We start from the raw sequence: 17,176 nt of genomic DNA, 5'->3' as shown, positions 1-17,176 counted from the left end.
ACAGAGTCTGGGCAGGATGGCTTCAGTAACTATGAAAGCAGGACGAGCAAGACAAATGACTGCATTATTTCATAAAATAGAGCAGTCTTAGTAAATTAAACATTTTACCCTTTCATCTACCACCCTAATGACATATAGGAAGGGAGTTGTACTTCAGTGGTAGAGTGCTTGCCCAGCCTGGATAAGGTGCTGGGTTCCAAAATACCAAACTCTAAGTGTCTAAGGGGAGCTTACTCTATATGTGCACCTTATACTCAGACACCTGCCTGAGCATCTGTGAGAGAATGAACTACATGACTGTGGTGCACTGCTTTCTGTGCATTCCCTCCTCTGTTACACATGGCCAGCTTGTGATTTTACACCAAATACAACTCAAATCCCTAGGACATGAAACTGGTCTAGGGTACCATGCAACTTCATTTATTTAGTCATTTCTGAGTAAATATATTTGTCTCAGTGACTGTCCACAGTAAAGCCAGGCTCTTGGTGGTGTAGGAGGTTCTTCTATGTGTTGCTTTCATTGGTTGAATAAAGAAAGTGCCTTGGCCTTTTGATAGAGAAGCACTTAGGTAGACTGGGAAGAAGGGAGACAGAGAGCCGCCATGGAGCTGCCAGGTCAAACATGCTGAATCTTTCCCGGTAAGCCACGACCTTGTGGTGACATACAGTTTATTAGAAATGGGCTGAATCAAGATGTGAGAGTTAGCCAATAAGAGGCTAGAACTAATGGGCCCTCTCTCACTGCATCTCGGTGACAGAACGTCTAGAAAGCATCACTCAGGGCTCTTTCTGAACCAAGTCTATGTGTTGCCTAAATTAAGATGGCCAAGGGCAGAACCTAACAGTGAGAAGGCACAGCAAGCTCACCAAGCCTGTCCTTAGCCCGGAGAGGCCAGGGAGTGTGAATGGGATGTATTCAGGCCCTAGAAACCTCAGGGTGATAGGAAGCATTCTGCAGGAAAATCATTTTATTTCTTCTTACTTTTAAAACTGTAGTCTGAAAACATGTATTTGTAAAGGTGAACACATGAAAACTCTGACAGCAGGGTAAACCCACTTAGAGCTCTGGGTTCTGCCTTGGCATGATCAGCATGCTGTCTGAACATCAACTGTGTTTATATTTGAAGTGTATTACAGTATACTAGAACTAAGAGTATCTAGTCTGTCTTTACTAATAAGAACCATTTTCTGGAGACACTGGGCTGCCTCTGTCCTAAGAATTTGCCACACTGGTTAGAAAATGTTCACTCTGTATACAGGAATGAACTAGCTCCAAATAAAACCTAGCTTGTCCTGTGCCCATTAGTATAAAACCACTCAAGAAGTTCTTGCTTTCACTGAGATGGCTAATTCTCACCACCTCTGAAGTTAAGTTCTAATACACTGGGCATGGCAAAAGGGAGGAGGAGATCCTGGCCATCACCCACTTCTTTGGCATCAGCAACTGCACAATGCCTTTCCAGAAGTGGGCTTCCCACCCAATGGGCTAATCTAAGGCTGCCTTCTAAAGGCAGCACTGCCACCAATGGCAGTCACTAGTGACACAACAGAGAGGTAGGTGGCAAGTGAAATGTTGGACCTCTGGGAAAGTGTCCCCTGTGGGGATTGCCAAATGCAAATGATAAACCGTCACTCGCAACTGGAATTAAACAGCCCCACAAAGGGGGTGACCTCTAGATCAAAGTCCCACATGCAGCTGAAACACTCACCATTCTTCCGTTCATTCAGAGGGGGCAAATGCTGACTGGACTGTAGAGAGAGTTCCTGGAATTCGTGAGCCACAGCCTCACTTTGAGGACTTGGTGCAAGGTGGGCTAGAGGTCCCAGTTCTTCCTCTGTGTCTATGGCCCCTGTGTGATCCATTGTGCTCCAGCCACTGATGACAGAGAATATGGGACACCTCTTCTACGTGGCCTGTTGAAGAAACTGACAACATTTTTACAAAGTGTAAATTAAATGGCTTAAGTTTTCTCCAGCTTACACAAAAGACAGGCTCCTAGGTCCCACTAGTTCTATCGCTGCCTGTCTATTACCAACTCACCCGCTCTGCATCTCAGGTTCCTTGTCCAACTTACAGGAGTATGGTTCCTAGCTAAAAAGCATTTATAAATAAAAGCTAAAAGACATTTTACATACATTTTTTGTATCAAATATTAAATAAAAAATCTACCTACTAGTGTCATTTAAAGATTTCAACACGGCTGGGTGGTGGTGGTACACGCCTTTTATCCCAGCACTCAGCCCAGCCTGGGCTACAGAGCGAGCTCCAGGACAGGCACCAAAGCTACAGAGAAACCCTGTCTCAAAAAAAACAAACAAAAAAAAAAAAACAAAAAAAAAAGAAAGAAAAAAAAAGAAAAGATTTCAATCCATGCTAAAATGAGAACAGAGACAACAAATACTAATTAAAATAAAGAAGTGGGGGCTGGAGAGATGGCTCAGAGGTTAAGAGCATTGCCTGCTCTTCCAAAGGTCCTGAGTTCAATTCCCAGTAACCACATGGTGGCTCACAACTATCTGTAATGGGGTCTGGTGCCCTCTTCTGGCCTGCAGGCATACACACAGATAGAATATTGTCTACATAATAAACAAACAAACAAATATTTAAAAAAAATAAAATAAAGAAGTGGGCTGTCTTGAAAGTCCATCTCAATGCCTTTATTCTGGGAGGCTCTGAATTAGTCAACAGTCACAAACTCCTTCATCAGCCTGGGTCTCAGAATGAACAAACATGAAACAAGGAAAACACAGTTCATAAGGGGAAGTTTTACTTTAGGTCACGGAGACATGGTTCTGTTTGTTACCATAGCAGAACTTGGACTGTGCAGACTACTGAGAAGCTGGTAGGGACATAATCAAAACACAATGAGAACCTCAAGCATGTGATACTAGTTAGGTGCTGCATCAGAAGTCAGGAGATGGCAGTCCATCCATGCCATGCAGTGGCAACCTACCTGCTGCAACTGTGGTCTGCTCAGACAGCAGCGCTCTCTGCACAGCCTGTCAGCTCCCTGTAGCTGAGAGGGCTGCAGTTCTGACTACGATATCACAGAAATTCTCCTACACATGAACCTGGATACACGCTTCCACTTCTCTCCCACATACTAGGAGTGGGGTGAGCAGACCACATGGCAGCAGTATATGTAGATTTTTAAGAAACTGAAAAAGGGTCTTCCACCCCTAGTATTAGGGTACCATATCCCAGTTGGTCCATTATTCTTGTTAATCCTTTAGAAGATTCTTTTCATTTTGAACATTTTAGAAGGCATAAGGTTTTCATGGTGCTTTCTTTTATTTTTAAAGATTTGTTTATTTTTATTTTATGTGCAGTTGGTATTTTGACTGCATGTATGTCTGTGTGAGGGTGTCAGATCCCCTGGAACTGGAATTACAGACAGTTATGAGCTGCCATGTGGGTGCTGGAAAATGAACCTGCGTCCTCTGGAAGAGCAACCAGTGCTCTTAACCCCTGAGCCATCTCTCCAGCTCTTTTAAAACTGTTTCCCTGGTGACTAATGATGCTGAACACCTTTTATGTACTTATTCCCCATTCCTTTATGTTCTTGGATTAAGTATCTGATGAAACCTGCTCAGTTTTAATAGTATGTAGTTTTTTTTTTTTAACAATTGAATCTTGGATCTTCTGTATATTCCAGACACAAGCACTTTGTAAATATGCTTCTGGCAACTGTTCTCTTCCAGTCAGACTGTTCCACTTTTGTGTTCATCAGTGTTTTATAAAAATTAGATACTTTTGATTTGGTAAGGTCCAATTTACATGTACTTTCTCTTATGTGTTATACTTTTGTTGCTGTAGCTAATAAATCTTAGATCACAGAACTTAACTCCTGTGTTTCCTTCTAGACACAGAAATAGTGGGGAATATTATCTTCAGGTGTGTTGTTTTTGTTTATGCTGCATTTCTTTAACTCTGTGAAGCTGTGATTCTTTGCCTGTATATAACACCTGATGGTCTAATAAAGAGCTGAATGGCCAATAGTGAGGCAGGAGCAAGGATAGGCAGGGCTGGCAGGCAGAGAGAATAAATGGAGAAATCTGGGAGAATGAGAGAAGGAGGACATCAGGGGCCAGCTACCCAGCCACCCAGCTACACAGCAAGCCATGAAGAAAGAAGTAAAAAAAAAAAAAGGTATACAGAAATAGAGAAAGATAAAAACTCAGAGGCAAAAGGTAAATGGGTTAACATAAGAAGCTGACTAGAAACAAAGAAAGCTAAGGCCAGACATTCATAGCTAAGAATAAGCCTCTGTGTATGATTTATTTGAGAGCTGGGTGGTAGGCCCCTCAAAATTCACACGACATAGAAAGACACCATATATCTAAATGCTAGATGCAAAGTTTTATATATGCACAAAATATGAATCACTATTGATGACTTATGGACATCTGACTGCTACAGCATCATTTGTAGAAAAGATCGCCTTCTCTACCAAGTTATCTTTGCATCTTTGTTGAAAGTCATTTAGCTTGTATAGTGTGGACATATCCCCTAGTTTTCAATTCAGTTCCTCAAAAAGGGTAAACTGTACCCCAGATCTCTGGGAGACCCGTAAGCACTACATGTGCAGGTGAGACTCTACAGAACATAGCTATGGCAATAACAACTAAACTGAGATGTGCCAGGTCAGCCAGCATATGGAAGATCGAACTTCACAAACAAGTGAGGCAAGGTTATATTTTCCCCAAGAGTCTTAAGAAGAATCAACCAAAATCTCAAGTCACTGAAAATAGCTGTAACAACAATGGTAATCCATCACCAGCAGATGGGCACAGAGATGCTCCAAGACTCATACAGAACAAAGAAAAGGCACAGCAGGCAGAAACATCTTAGGAGCGAAGGAGAATATGCAAGTAATGAACTAAGACTGGTTTTACTTCTTAATTTCGTCACTATTAAGATCAATGCAAAAGTTATAGCATCTTGGCATGGGGCTTGCAGGTGAAATCCATGTGACAATTTTAGCATAAAGGATGAAGGAGGCAAATGCAATGAACGTCTTTACATTTCTATAGACCTTAAGTAAATTCTTTAAAAAGACTGACTGGGAAGTTACGGCAGAATTCCAAAATAACTGTACACAACAATATAAATAATATAAATAGCTGAAATACTGATAGGGGAAATTAATGGTATTCTAAAAAATACCCAATGAACTCCCAAAAGACAGGGAGGATGGTGAGAAGAAGAAAGATGAGGCAAACACAAACAATAAAATAGTAGGCCTTACCCAATATTCTAACAATCATATTATGTTTAAAGGGGCTAAACACTTTAATCAAAAGAGAGGATGACAATGTTAGATTTTTTTAAAATCCAAAAATATATGTTCAGAACACTCTTAAAGAAGGAAAAGTATGATTCTGGTAGAGGTAAATGACCACTAAGGAGAAGCCAAGAAGATGGTGAAGACTACACACTGCTATCACACAATGTTGACTTCAACGGTTCCAGTAGGTAGATAAATTTGCAGGCAAAATACCTTATTTTACTAAAAAACATTAAAATACTACTCAAAGATTTTCAACACTGCATTTTCATTTTGAATTATTTATTTCTAGAAAATAAAATCTGTTCATGCCAAAATATTTCAAAGACACAATTATTATGATGCGCTTAGAATGACAAGACGTACAAAACCTGAACATCAGTGGTACTGATCCAGAGGGTCCTTTAGACAGAGATTTTAAAATATTTTCAATGCAGTATCACCTGTTTCTAATACTGAAAGACCTTTTTTTTTTTAAACTTATGCCTTGACACTGTACTCACCTGAAACTCCCACACACTTCCAAATTGAGAAAATTATAAGCTAAGTAAATCTTTACAAAATGTAGCAAAGGGAAAAGAATAGGTTTTCAAAAAAATTAACTTAATATTCATGAACATTTTTGGTAGGGCATGGAATGCATTCTGAAATTTGCAGAATGTCATAGTAAAGTCTACTTAAGTGCTTGACAATTCCTTTTGAAAATGAAACCCAACACCTATTATAAACAACACTCTGATGTCTAACACTGAGCCACTGTGGGATGGGAAGAAGGAGCATTAGCACAGATTGTCTCACTGGGTCAGAACTGAACTAGAGGGCAGTGGCACCCGAGTGACGAGGGAGCTTATTCCTTACAAAATCTAGCAAGAAAAACATTCCAGACCTAGGCCAGAGTGGGCCTGAAGAAGCAAGCTCCACGGGAGCGGGAACAGACCAAGCAAGTCCAGGGACATTGGTGGACCAGGACTGAGCCAGTGACCTGGGCCAGAGCAGACCTGAGACAGCAAACTCCACCCAAAAGGTACAGAGAAGCTACCGCTGAGCGAGTGAGCCAGAGCCAGAGATGGCTGAGGGTCCGGACGTGAATCTGGGACTTTGAACACAATGGCACAGGAGACCATTTCCTAAATATAATCCCAGAAGCACAGGTAGTGACAGAAACAATTAATAAGTGGGACCCCTTGAAACCGACAAGCTTCTGTAAAGCAAAGGACACAGTAAACAAGATATCTTACAATTCAGGATATGTAAACCCAATAATCCCTTTACTCCTCAGGTTGCTTTTGGTCCTGGTATCCATCACAGCAAAAGAAACCCTAACTAAGACAAAAGGTCTTCCAGGGTCTCATGGGATGCTCATCTTTGGAGGAGATGAGATACCCTGTAAGCCAGCTGACTGCCCTGAGGCTGCCACACCATGAGGAAGTCACAAAGACATCACATAAAGCAGTTCTGAGATGACATAGAGAGACAAGAGAAAAGTCTACACAAAAATTTGCAGGTAAATGTTCATAGCAGCATCACTCTGATTCACCAAGAACCACTAACAAACTTGTCAGGTAGTGAACGGTGCACAGTGTAAGGTATGCAATGGATTCTGCTCAAAACAAGAAAGGAAGAAATCCTGACGCACGTGGAAAGGGACAAACTTGGAAATATGGCAAGTGAAAGAAGCCAGCGGCCAAATAATGCACACTGCTCTGTTCATATGCAGCTCCCCAAGTCAGTCTACAGAGCAAATTAAATTGGTGGCTTCCTGGAATTGGGGTCCAGAAAGAGACTGACTGTATACAGATACAATGAGGGGGCTTTTGTTTTGTTGAAGATGATGTGAATTACACTGCAGTGATAGCCATAAAATTCCATATAATTACAGAACAATCAAGTTTTATACTTTAAATAAGCAGATATTATTGTATGTAAATGATATGGCAGCATTTTTCACAACTAAGCACTAACCAGAGCTATTAACTGGTGCTTGAATACAAGAGAGTACTGAAAGAAAATGAACCACTGACACCTGCCCCACAGCTGAATCTGCTTGCATCTCTATCAGTGAAAGAATCCATATTCAAAGGTCTGCCATCGGACCAGTGATGGTGAAAACCAGGTGGACCAGGATGCATCTAATCCCAGTCCGGAAAACCTCCAGAAAGATAGCCACTGGTACCTTCAGAGTCACAGGGGGTAGTTAAAAGTGAGGGCAACAGGATATTGACTTTGATAGGAAAAAGAAAGAATAGCAGACATGTAATGTACAGCAGAGATTTAAATAAATCAATCCATGCCAATAATGTGAGCAATTAGTGTTATTCTGTCTGTCACATTTCTAGTTTCCGGCATCTATTATGTGAAATAACACAAAAGTATTGCAATCAGTTCTTAAAATTTTCAAACTACATATCAAACTTCATTTTTAGCTTGTTTTAAATTGTACTTCAAACTTCCAAATTGGGGGCGGGGGGAGTTTATTCCTACCAACTATTCTGACACATACACACACACACACACACACACACACACACACAAAATTCTGATGTATAATGACAATAGGGTTTTAAAATTTCCATAAAACAAGAGCACTACAGTCTGGTTCTACAATGAATACACTCAGCTAGTTCAATTTTCATACAATATTTTTATTAAGTGTTTGAGAAAGTCACACAATGTATTTTGGTCATATTTATCCCCCATTCCTTCCATATCTACCATGTCTCCATGCTCTCCCAAAATTGGGTCCCTTTTTTATTTTTAATAACACACCAAGTCCAATATGCTGCCCATGTACTTCTGTGTGGGGCCATCCACTGGAACATGGTCAATTCACCAAGAGCCTACTGACTCTCACTCCCCTAGAAGTCATCAACTTTCCACAGCTCCCCAGTTGGTGTAAAGTCCCCTAAGTTCACCCTACTCCATGCTGGAATGTTGACTGGTTTATTCTTGTGTGAGTCTTGTGTGGGCACAGTAGCTGAGTTCCTGGGTACAGCGGTCCTGCCATGTCCAGAAGAGACTTTCAACCCAGTTCTCCCTGGCCTCTGACTCCTGTAATCTTTTCACTCCCTCTTCTGAGACGGTCCGTAAGCCCGATAGAGGTGGGTAACACAGAGGTCTCATCTGGGACTGACCAGATTACAGATACTTACTCTTGACATTTCAAGCAGCTGTGAGTTTCTGTGTTAAGCATAGTTCACTGTGTGTAGAAAGCTCTGCAGTGAGGTAATCTATGGGCACAGCGGTACTGAGAGGGCGGTCTGAGTCTAGGTCTGTTCAGCACAGTGATATTATGTTCAGGCCAGCACACAACCTAATTCTAGAAATAACCGAAGCTGGAATGAGTTCCTTTTGCCTAATTTTTGCAACCTTTACGATGTAACAAGATATTTAGCAATATAACATTCTTATATGGTTAAATTAAGATTTTTGGTTTTTAAAGGAAAAGCAAGATATCCCTCAAGCTACTTTTTAAAACTAGTCATGCAGTCTCCATACTCAAACTTTTCACCAAATTTTTATTTCAACCAACATAGTAAGCCTCTTCCCATGAACTGACTCCTCTTCATACTGTCAACGTTGTCCTCTGTAAGGTGCCAGGCTGTAATTCAGTCCCTGAAAGCAGGTATTTAGAGGAGGAGAAAGCCTGGATTTCTATGTTAATGAGTTCTCTGTTTTCAAGCAGCATTGTTTTGTTTCCTATAAATATGCCAGAGAAAGATATTTTCACTTGAAAATTTAAAACCTTTAATCATGACTTGGAAATGACCTCAGCATATTATGAACTTCTGATGTGTGGAACCCACACCCCGAGGACAAGAGGCTACTATGGCAGCCAAGTATACTGAGCAATTTATTAATTTATAATTTTAAAAGGAAAACAGTCTTTATCAGAAGACTGGCAACAGGACATTTTTGGAAAAATTACAGAGGATAGTGGAAAAATTACTAAATGGTTAAAACTGAGGCATTTGCTGGCTAGAGAATAATTCTGCCAGCTAGCCGTCAGCACTCCCAGAGCTGTGCTCTACACTCAGAACATCTCCTATCTGCCCCTTGTCTGGCATGACTGCTCTCTTAGCCAGGCTGGATGACTACTGGACCATGAGTCAAAATTTCATTTCCTTTTCAATGCAGAAGGAATCTGGAGCAGAATGGGCTCGGTCTCAATAGAACTTCCAACAAAGCAGACTCTTCCCAAAGGAGAAGCAGCAGGGTGCCTGACTCTGCCTTCACATCCACCTCAACATCAGGGCCTCAAGCAAGCACTCACAGCAGTGTGGCACTCGAGCTTCTCCCTTGCACACTGGACAGCAGTCAGAACACCAGGGAAGCTGGCCAGCAGCAACACAGTCCTCAAATGCAGGCAAATGTTCTGAAGTTTCCTTACTTACAGCTACATGAAAATCCTCTAACAGACATCAAATATAAATGTAAAGACAGAGTCCCAGTTTTGAACAAACTGCAAGGCACTCAACATATGGGCAAAACATAAAGCAGAAAAACATGCTACTTAAAAATATTAATAGAGAAAAACTGAAACAGCCAGACGGTTAAAAACAAATATTGGTGCACTCATCACTCAAATCACATCACAACTGACCAAAAGGAGACAGACAAATCCTTTGGTACTTTAAAAATAGCCTTGATGCATAACTAAGGAAAATAATTAGTTTATCAAGATAATTAGTTTGTGTATACATAACACAAACATGGAGAAAGCAAGAGAAAGACAAGGGCAGGTAGGGAGTGTGTGCACAGCAGGGTGCATGCCAAAGAAACATAAGGTGCAGCAACGGAAGGGGCAGGTACAGAAGCCACACTCTGAGCAGACTTGGGAATGAGCAAGAGCTGAGCTCTTTGCAGGGGGTCTTAGTTGTTGCTCATCCTCATGTCCACTCTATAATTATAATTATTATTATTAATTATATTGCTATTTAGCCCTGGCTGACCTGGAACTCACTTGTAGACCAGGCTAACTTTGAACTCACAGAGATCCTTTTGCCTCTGCCACTGGAGTGCTGGCGTTACAGACATGTGCCACCAAACTCAGCTAAGACTATAAGTTACAGTGACATAAAAGATAAACAAGTTCCACTGCTGTGCTGTCATAGCCCAAGTGCTGGTGGACACAGCAGACCTCCTAGGCAGAGGCTGCACATCAGCGGGCTGTTCTGCACCATCAGGCATTGCTGGGCCTTTAGTAACTGCAGTACTTCTATAGTCTGCACAGCGAATGAAGACATTCTCACTTTGAAAAGAAAACAGGCTTTGCACTTTCTCTTCTCATTTGGTGTCTCTTTTACTACTTCTTTTCCAAACACTGCATAACCAACAGGGGCTTCAGATAGCCTGAATTTCCTCTACAGAGGCCAGTCTTCTCCAAGCTGATTCTCACTAACGTGGTTCCATTTGTTCAGAGTTCAGAACAGCCAGCCACGTCTGGAACATGGCGATGCACTGACACCCAAAGAAGTCATGTTACCCATGCTCAGCAGAAGCAGGCAGCCTAAAGATACCTCTGCAGTTTAAACAAACATAATAAGCTGAAGCTTTTCTTCAAAAGAACAATGACATTTAAATACAGCATTCTCTTTCTGATTTAATTCAGTACAAAGTAAGGAGAAAAAAACAGGCCTTAAGTTAAAGTTTTTTAAAAAGAAGAAGGTGGGGGGGGGGCAGGAGAACCGTATGATCTAAGAAGGAAAATGGCAAGAACAAGAGGATGCCTCCAGATGAAGATGGTGCTTCCCAATAACCCACATGAAGGCAGGCTTTAGGCTAGAGCACTGGGTAAGGCTTTTTAGGAGGATCAGAGTTTAAAAAGGAGTGTGCTAAAAGTTCCCCAGAGACAGTAGGTACAACCTGTAAATGGGGACAAGGAGGGACAAAGTGTAGATTTGAGACTCTCAGCCCCAAGGTTGCAGCTAAAAGGTCACAGCCTCAGTCCTGACAGCTACACCCACCAGCACCTAGTGACCCCTTGGCTGTCACAGAGTGGCCTAATCTATGTTCTCAAAGCCTCTAAGTGTCAGGTCCATCAGCTTTCCTAGGGCACCCACTGGTTTCTCCACCTTAGATTCTAATCCCATCACAGCAAGGCCTCCCATAATACATGAACATATGAAGCCTTGGTAATGGCAAGTGTAGAAGGTACCAAGAGTGTACGATAGCCAAGGAAGAAAAGGTCATGCATGGTGAGCAATTCAAACAAATGACAGTGGCATTAGCAATCCGTGGGGAAAGATGGACTACGCAACAGTGATGCTGGCTCATGTCACTAGTATATTTTCATGGACACTAATCCCCTATCTCATGTCATACACAAAAAGAAAGCACAGATGAATCAGACTAACATTAAAATGTAGGACAAACTTTTGGGGTAAAAATTGTTAAGAGTATGGAGCTATTAAAGTTACGCCAAAAGCCTTGCCATGAGTGTATAGGTGATAAACACATGGCAAAGCAGGCCACCCTCTGGAAAGATACGCCACCAGAGGGAACACACCTGCATATAGGAAACATCAATACATCTAGAATACAGAGAAATCTAAAATGTGTCTGAAAAAAAAAATCCATCAATAAAGAAGAAAAACACAAGTCATAAAAGAAGAAACTGAGATAGTCAGATAAACAGAAGATATAATAATGCTCAAGTTTAGGAGAAATTAAGGGAATGTACTTTTTCAAGGTAAAATTCAAAAGCCTGGCAAGAAACTGCAAGGGATAGGGGAGATATCTTGGTAGATATCTCCCAGTCCAGGTCACTGTGACTACTGCCAGAAAAGAAGGTGGAAAGCACCTGAAAACAGGCTAACCTGTGGCCTCCATACACATGTACACACATGTAACCCCATATGCATCTGCACACACAGGCACACTCACACTTATAGTTACAAACCATGAAAGTGGGGGAAGGGATGAAGCAGTGGTGGGTACTTGACTAGCATACTTATGGCCCTGCACTGCATCTCCAGCACCACGAACGACAGTAAAGAATTAAAAGTCATAAACCCATACCTCAATGTTCAGAACAATACTGTCCAACAACGAAGTGCAGAAACAAACTGTGATATTGTCCTACAACAGCAAAAACACAAGTCTGAGCACACACAGTGTACTCCCACACTTCTCTAAGCTGAAGATGCTGCAGCCTATAAGCACACATGTAGTGTAAGTGCCAGCTATGCATGCGCACAGCAAACACCATGACAATGTGAGGGGCACATTGTATGTCTTTTATTTCATTTTACGTCATCTTTAGCTCTCAATGTAAGGCAAAGAGGGCAAAGGGTTAATTTTTTTCTCTAAATTCTTCTGTATTCCCATTTTTAAAGTATCAGGTACCTTTTATTTTGAACAAAGAGAAAGAGAGGAAAGCAGCCGAAATCACCAACTTGGTCTCCGACATGCCACGCTTTGTCAGTTAGTCTATAAAGCACGACTCTAAACATTCTGAACTAAGTTGTTTGACATCAAGCCTGTGGAGAAATCTATTTTTCTTCTTTCTATCTTCTGTGCGCTCCAGTTTTATGAACTCACCCAGGTGCCGTAATCAAGAATATTCTCATACCTTCCACCCAGACCAATACTACAGTTTTGCCCCTTTAGTAAGCAACAATCTGACATTGCTGCTTACACTGTCTTTTGGAAGACTCTGCCTCAGCATCCCCATTTTTATAATTATGTGCTGGAGCCAACAGCTAGAAAAATAACAATCACAGTCTCAGGCAGTTTAAACATTAAATAAATAATTTCTAAATCTATAAAACTAAAATTGGAAGGAATGCCACTTAATATTTGCATACTGTTTTAACCAATGTTTCCAGGTTGATTTTAAGGTCTTTTCCAACAAACAAGAAGGTGCTGTACCCAATGACTGACTTTATGGTGAGAGGATTCCTTGGCAGATGTCCAACAGGCAAAAGGTGGTACCTCAACCCTTAAAAATGACAGTGTCAGGAGAGTCAGCCCCTCCACCCATCCGCCCGTTGCACGCATCGCAATCTGCATTGAAAGACTGGTGCGTGTTAAGGTAGAAACATAAAGAGCACCACAGAGTTTTAATCCCAAATCCGCTGGAGAGGACTGTCCTTGTTTCCAGGGACACTTGTTCTTGTCACCATTGGGAAGATGGTCACTAGAGTCTAGTAGAGAAGACCCAGGGTGCAGTTGAGCACTCTGCAGTGATGCTCACTATGAGGGCCGTCTACAACACACCATGCAGCTACAGGTGGCAACAGCGTCAATGTGCAAAATCCTGGGGCTTGATGCTGAGAGTCATGCCTGCTGACCAACAAGGAGAACATATGTCAGAGACCCAGTGTCTGGGCCCAACAGGCCAAGTGCCAGTGGCCTAAGAAAGTGGTCAACACCAGGTGAAGAGATGAAAATATTCAAAATGCCAATGCTAGATGCTGGCTCCAAAGAAGTAGCAGCAACTTTAAAAATGTCACAAAGCAGCAAAGGTATGTACTCTTTTACAAATACAAAGGTGGAATGCCGGATCCAGAGCTGGGGTGAGAAATGTTTCTCTGGGAGAGAATTCTACTCCCAGAGGGTAAAGACACATGACTTTCTTCATATTCCCAGGTGAACAGATGATGGGTATAGAGAACTGAGCTGACTAAGAAAAACCAATGAGGATGATGGATTAAAGGAGTGGTTAAGCCGAGGTTGTGTGGCTGGGGACATGAAGATGTAGGTCTTTGTCCTCACAGATAAGCAATAGGAAAACTTAGAAGCTTAAGAACACAGGGTTGTTCCTTCACGGGAAGGGATGCAGAACCTGTTATTCACCCAAAAGGCTGGAGCAGAGCTGGACCTTGTGCTATTGTGTGGCTAGAGAACATTCCAGTAACAGCACTGGCCACTCTCCCAGTGTAAACCTGTTTCTCTCAGTCAATATAAAGAAGCTACCTTTACAGACTTTAAAACGTTTCAACATAGTCACAACATAGTCAACATAGTCTGATGTGTATTTTGCTTACTTTGTTCTTCGAGGAGATTTATGCATGCTTTGTTATGAAAGTGGGATTGAGTTCATTATCACCACAATTGTTTTCACCAAATTGTGCTATCCTTAAATACGTCTAAAACAAACCACTCAGGGTCAGAACTTGAAGTCTGAATCAACACAGGCTACTGAATCACGCTGAACTGAGCAACCTTCTTGCTTCTCAAGGTTCATCACTCTTCTGGCCATGAAGATCAGAGATCCCAAAGGAGGAGGCCCTTGATAAACAATGCTGAGGCAGGACAATCATTATCTCCAGTGGGTAGGCTTACATAAATGGCAATTCTAAAGCCCCAAACTGCAAAACCTACATGCTTTTTGCAATTCCTTTGGTGCCCAACTTACCAGAACCATTTGGCAGCAGAATGTGGACGCTACTGAACGCTTAGTGCTGCTATGGGTACTGTTCCAGATTTACTGAGGAGAGTATTACATCTACTTAGAACTTAATACAGTAGTGAGGAAGGTAGTTCACATCTGTAACCCCAGACTCTGGAGACTGAGGCAGGAGGGCAAAAAGGTCAAGACTGGAATCAACTACATGGTAGTAACTAATTTTAAAAGAAAAATAAAAATTAAAAAAATCTGGGAGAATCATATTAAGCAAAATCAGACTAACGTAGACATATGCTCCATGTTCTTTCTCACGCTAAATCTAGAAAAGATACGAAGCTGGGCAGTGGTGGTGCATGCCTTTAATTAAGGCAGAGGCAGACAAATTTGAGTTCAAGGCCAGCCTGGTCTACAGAGCCAGGACAGCCAGGGCTACACAGAGAAACAAAGTCTCAACGCCCACCCCTCCCCTCACCCCCCCAAAAATCAAAAAACACAAAAAAGAGTAAGGAATCAGACCCATGCAAAGCAGAAGAGGGAAAAGTAGTTGTAGAAAGCTGAGGATGGGAAATGAGGCATAGAGGCCACAGCCACGGTGGGCCAAGGTCACAAGTGCTGGCAGGAGAGGGCTGCCATCCAGAGGAAATCCTGTTTGAAACAGGTTTCCACTTCTGAGGTTCAGGAAGATGCCTCACTCTTAAAACACAGCACGAACAGGAACTTGAACATGAAAGGCTGAAATCTTTGCTGTGGTCAAGTCCTCTTGGGTCCTGAAGCATACCTACTGTGCACTTCACAGCAGCAGGAGGGCAGCTGTACGTTAAAGCATCTAGAAAGCCAGAGTCTGAGCAGAGTGAGGTCATGGCCATGCACTGCTGATGCTGAAGGCAGGGAGGTCTGCTGGGCACTTTGGGACCATAAATTTACCAGAAGCATAATCTGAGTTATTCAGATGTCAACAGGAAGATTCTGGCAGTATTCAAGTTTCCAAACACAACCCTAGCAGCATAAATGTTACTCTGTATTTTGAACCTGTGACAGTTTGAAAAGCAAACGCTGGGACTCTTCCCAAAGACCCAAAGGAACTAGCAAGTCATACCAGCTACTGTACTGACACACTCTTGGTCTCCCCTGTGAGAGTAACAGATCGAAAAACTAGCTTTATCACATTTTAGTTCTATATTGTAATATTTCTTATTCTTAAAAACAAAACAAGAGACAGAGAAGCTCACAGGGAACTAAACACACCCAAGAGTAAGGGGCAGATTCTGCTGGGGGGCAGGGAGGGGGGTGTGTGATGCCTCACAGCCACTTTTCTGTGAAACCATCACCACCCTCCATTCTTGTCAAGAGTTGGTAACTTGATTCCTCCTAAATTACCCAGCATTCCTGGGCCTGATTTCCTGCTTTGCCATCATGCCAGGAAGTGGAATTCCTAATCACCCAACCCCCACAGCTGACTTCCTCAACAACAGGAACCATTCTGTTTTCTGCACTTCACTCTCCCTTAGTAACAACCCACCCTCGAATCCAAGGTTGCAGGGTGAGCACATCCTTCCCTCTGTTTGCTAGCCCTCCCCCCAATTCCTCCCTTCACTTACTTGGTTATGTACACTCTGCACTTAACTAATGTTTGTAAACGTCTGTGATCTGCCAAGTTCTATAATAGGTGCAGAGAAAAGGCACCACTAAAAATAGAGACATCTCTGCCCTCCTGTACCATATCAATCAGCAATTCAATAAAGTGTATGCTGTCAAACAGTGATCTTCAGGAAAAAACAAACAACCCACAGCAAACGGGGACTAAGAGTGTTTAATAAATGAGATGGGCTCCCCTCTGCTGGAAGAGCCCTTGGAGAGATCCGAATGTGGTGGGGAGCAAACTATACACATGGAGAAAGAGTCCATGCAAGTCCTGGAGGCAGGGACACTCTGCTGCAGTCCAGGCAATGAAGCAGCCTAGAGCAGTAGCCGTGAGGGAGCCTACCCTACCAGTCCAAGAGAGATGAGAATGGAGACACTGGACTTCTCCTGCCACACCACTGTTGAGTTAAGACTAGGCTGCCAGTAGTCTAAGAGCAGGCTCGAAGTCCTGGTGTTAACCTTGAAGATATTGCTGGCCTTGCAGTCCTTCTGAGTAGTGGCTATCTGACTTTCACAAACCTCAGCACAGTTTACTAACCCAGCTCACCATCATTTCCAAAACACTATCCTGCTTCACATCCATCACCTTACCCGCCCCTCTTGTAGCTACTCTCCACAAGATTGCCCCCCTCCCTCAGTTACTCACTGCAAGATAAGTCCCTCAGCAAAATCACTTCTTACCATCCAAATCCAAGAACCCACCCTGGCTTGCCTGAACTCCTTTTTTTGCAAGTTTGAGTCTCAAATCCTGCAACCTCCTGAACTCCCATATCGCAGATCCCACTACCTTTCTACCTTCTGGTTTATGGTCACTCAAATGTCATAGATTCTTTGTGCCTTGTAGCATGACCAGCAGAACCTCAGCACATATTGAACCACATTTGACCCTGCTCCACAC

At 42.4% G+C, this 17,176-nt stretch overlaps 1 protein-coding gene across 7 annotated transcripts in view; it reads right to left on the bottom strand.

The window, feature by feature from the left end:
- Positions 1-17,176, bottom strand: part of Mrtfb (myocardin related transcription factor B) — a 148,127-nt gene that overhangs the window by 93,870 nt on the left and 37,081 nt on the right. For 3 of the 7 annotated variants that reach the window (XM_085694529.2, XM_085694533.2, XM_085694532.2), the window contains one exon: positions 1,710-1,926. The exons of 1 other annotated variant lie outside the window; for it this stretch is intronic. In XM_085694529.2, the coding sequence (XP_085550655.1) occupies positions 1,710-1,863 (154 nt within the window). In that variant the 5' untranslated portion in view covers positions 1,864-1,926. Of the gene's footprint in view, positions 1-1,709; positions 1,927-12,305; positions 12,366-17,176 lie in introns of those variants that run through there. 3 more of the 7 variants (XM_085694531.2, XM_085694530.2, XM_048433235.3) reach the window with 3 other exon arrangements.

Source organism: Myodes glareolus, chromosome 9 (genome assembly GCF_982192425.1).
Source record: "Myodes glareolus chromosome 9, mMyoGla1.1, whole genome shotgun sequence".
NCBI lineage: Eukaryota > Metazoa > Chordata > Mammalia > Rodentia > Cricetidae > Myodes > Myodes glareolus.
The sequence above is the reverse complement of the archived record's forward strand: the minus strand, read 5'-3'. Positions and strand labels throughout refer to the sequence as shown.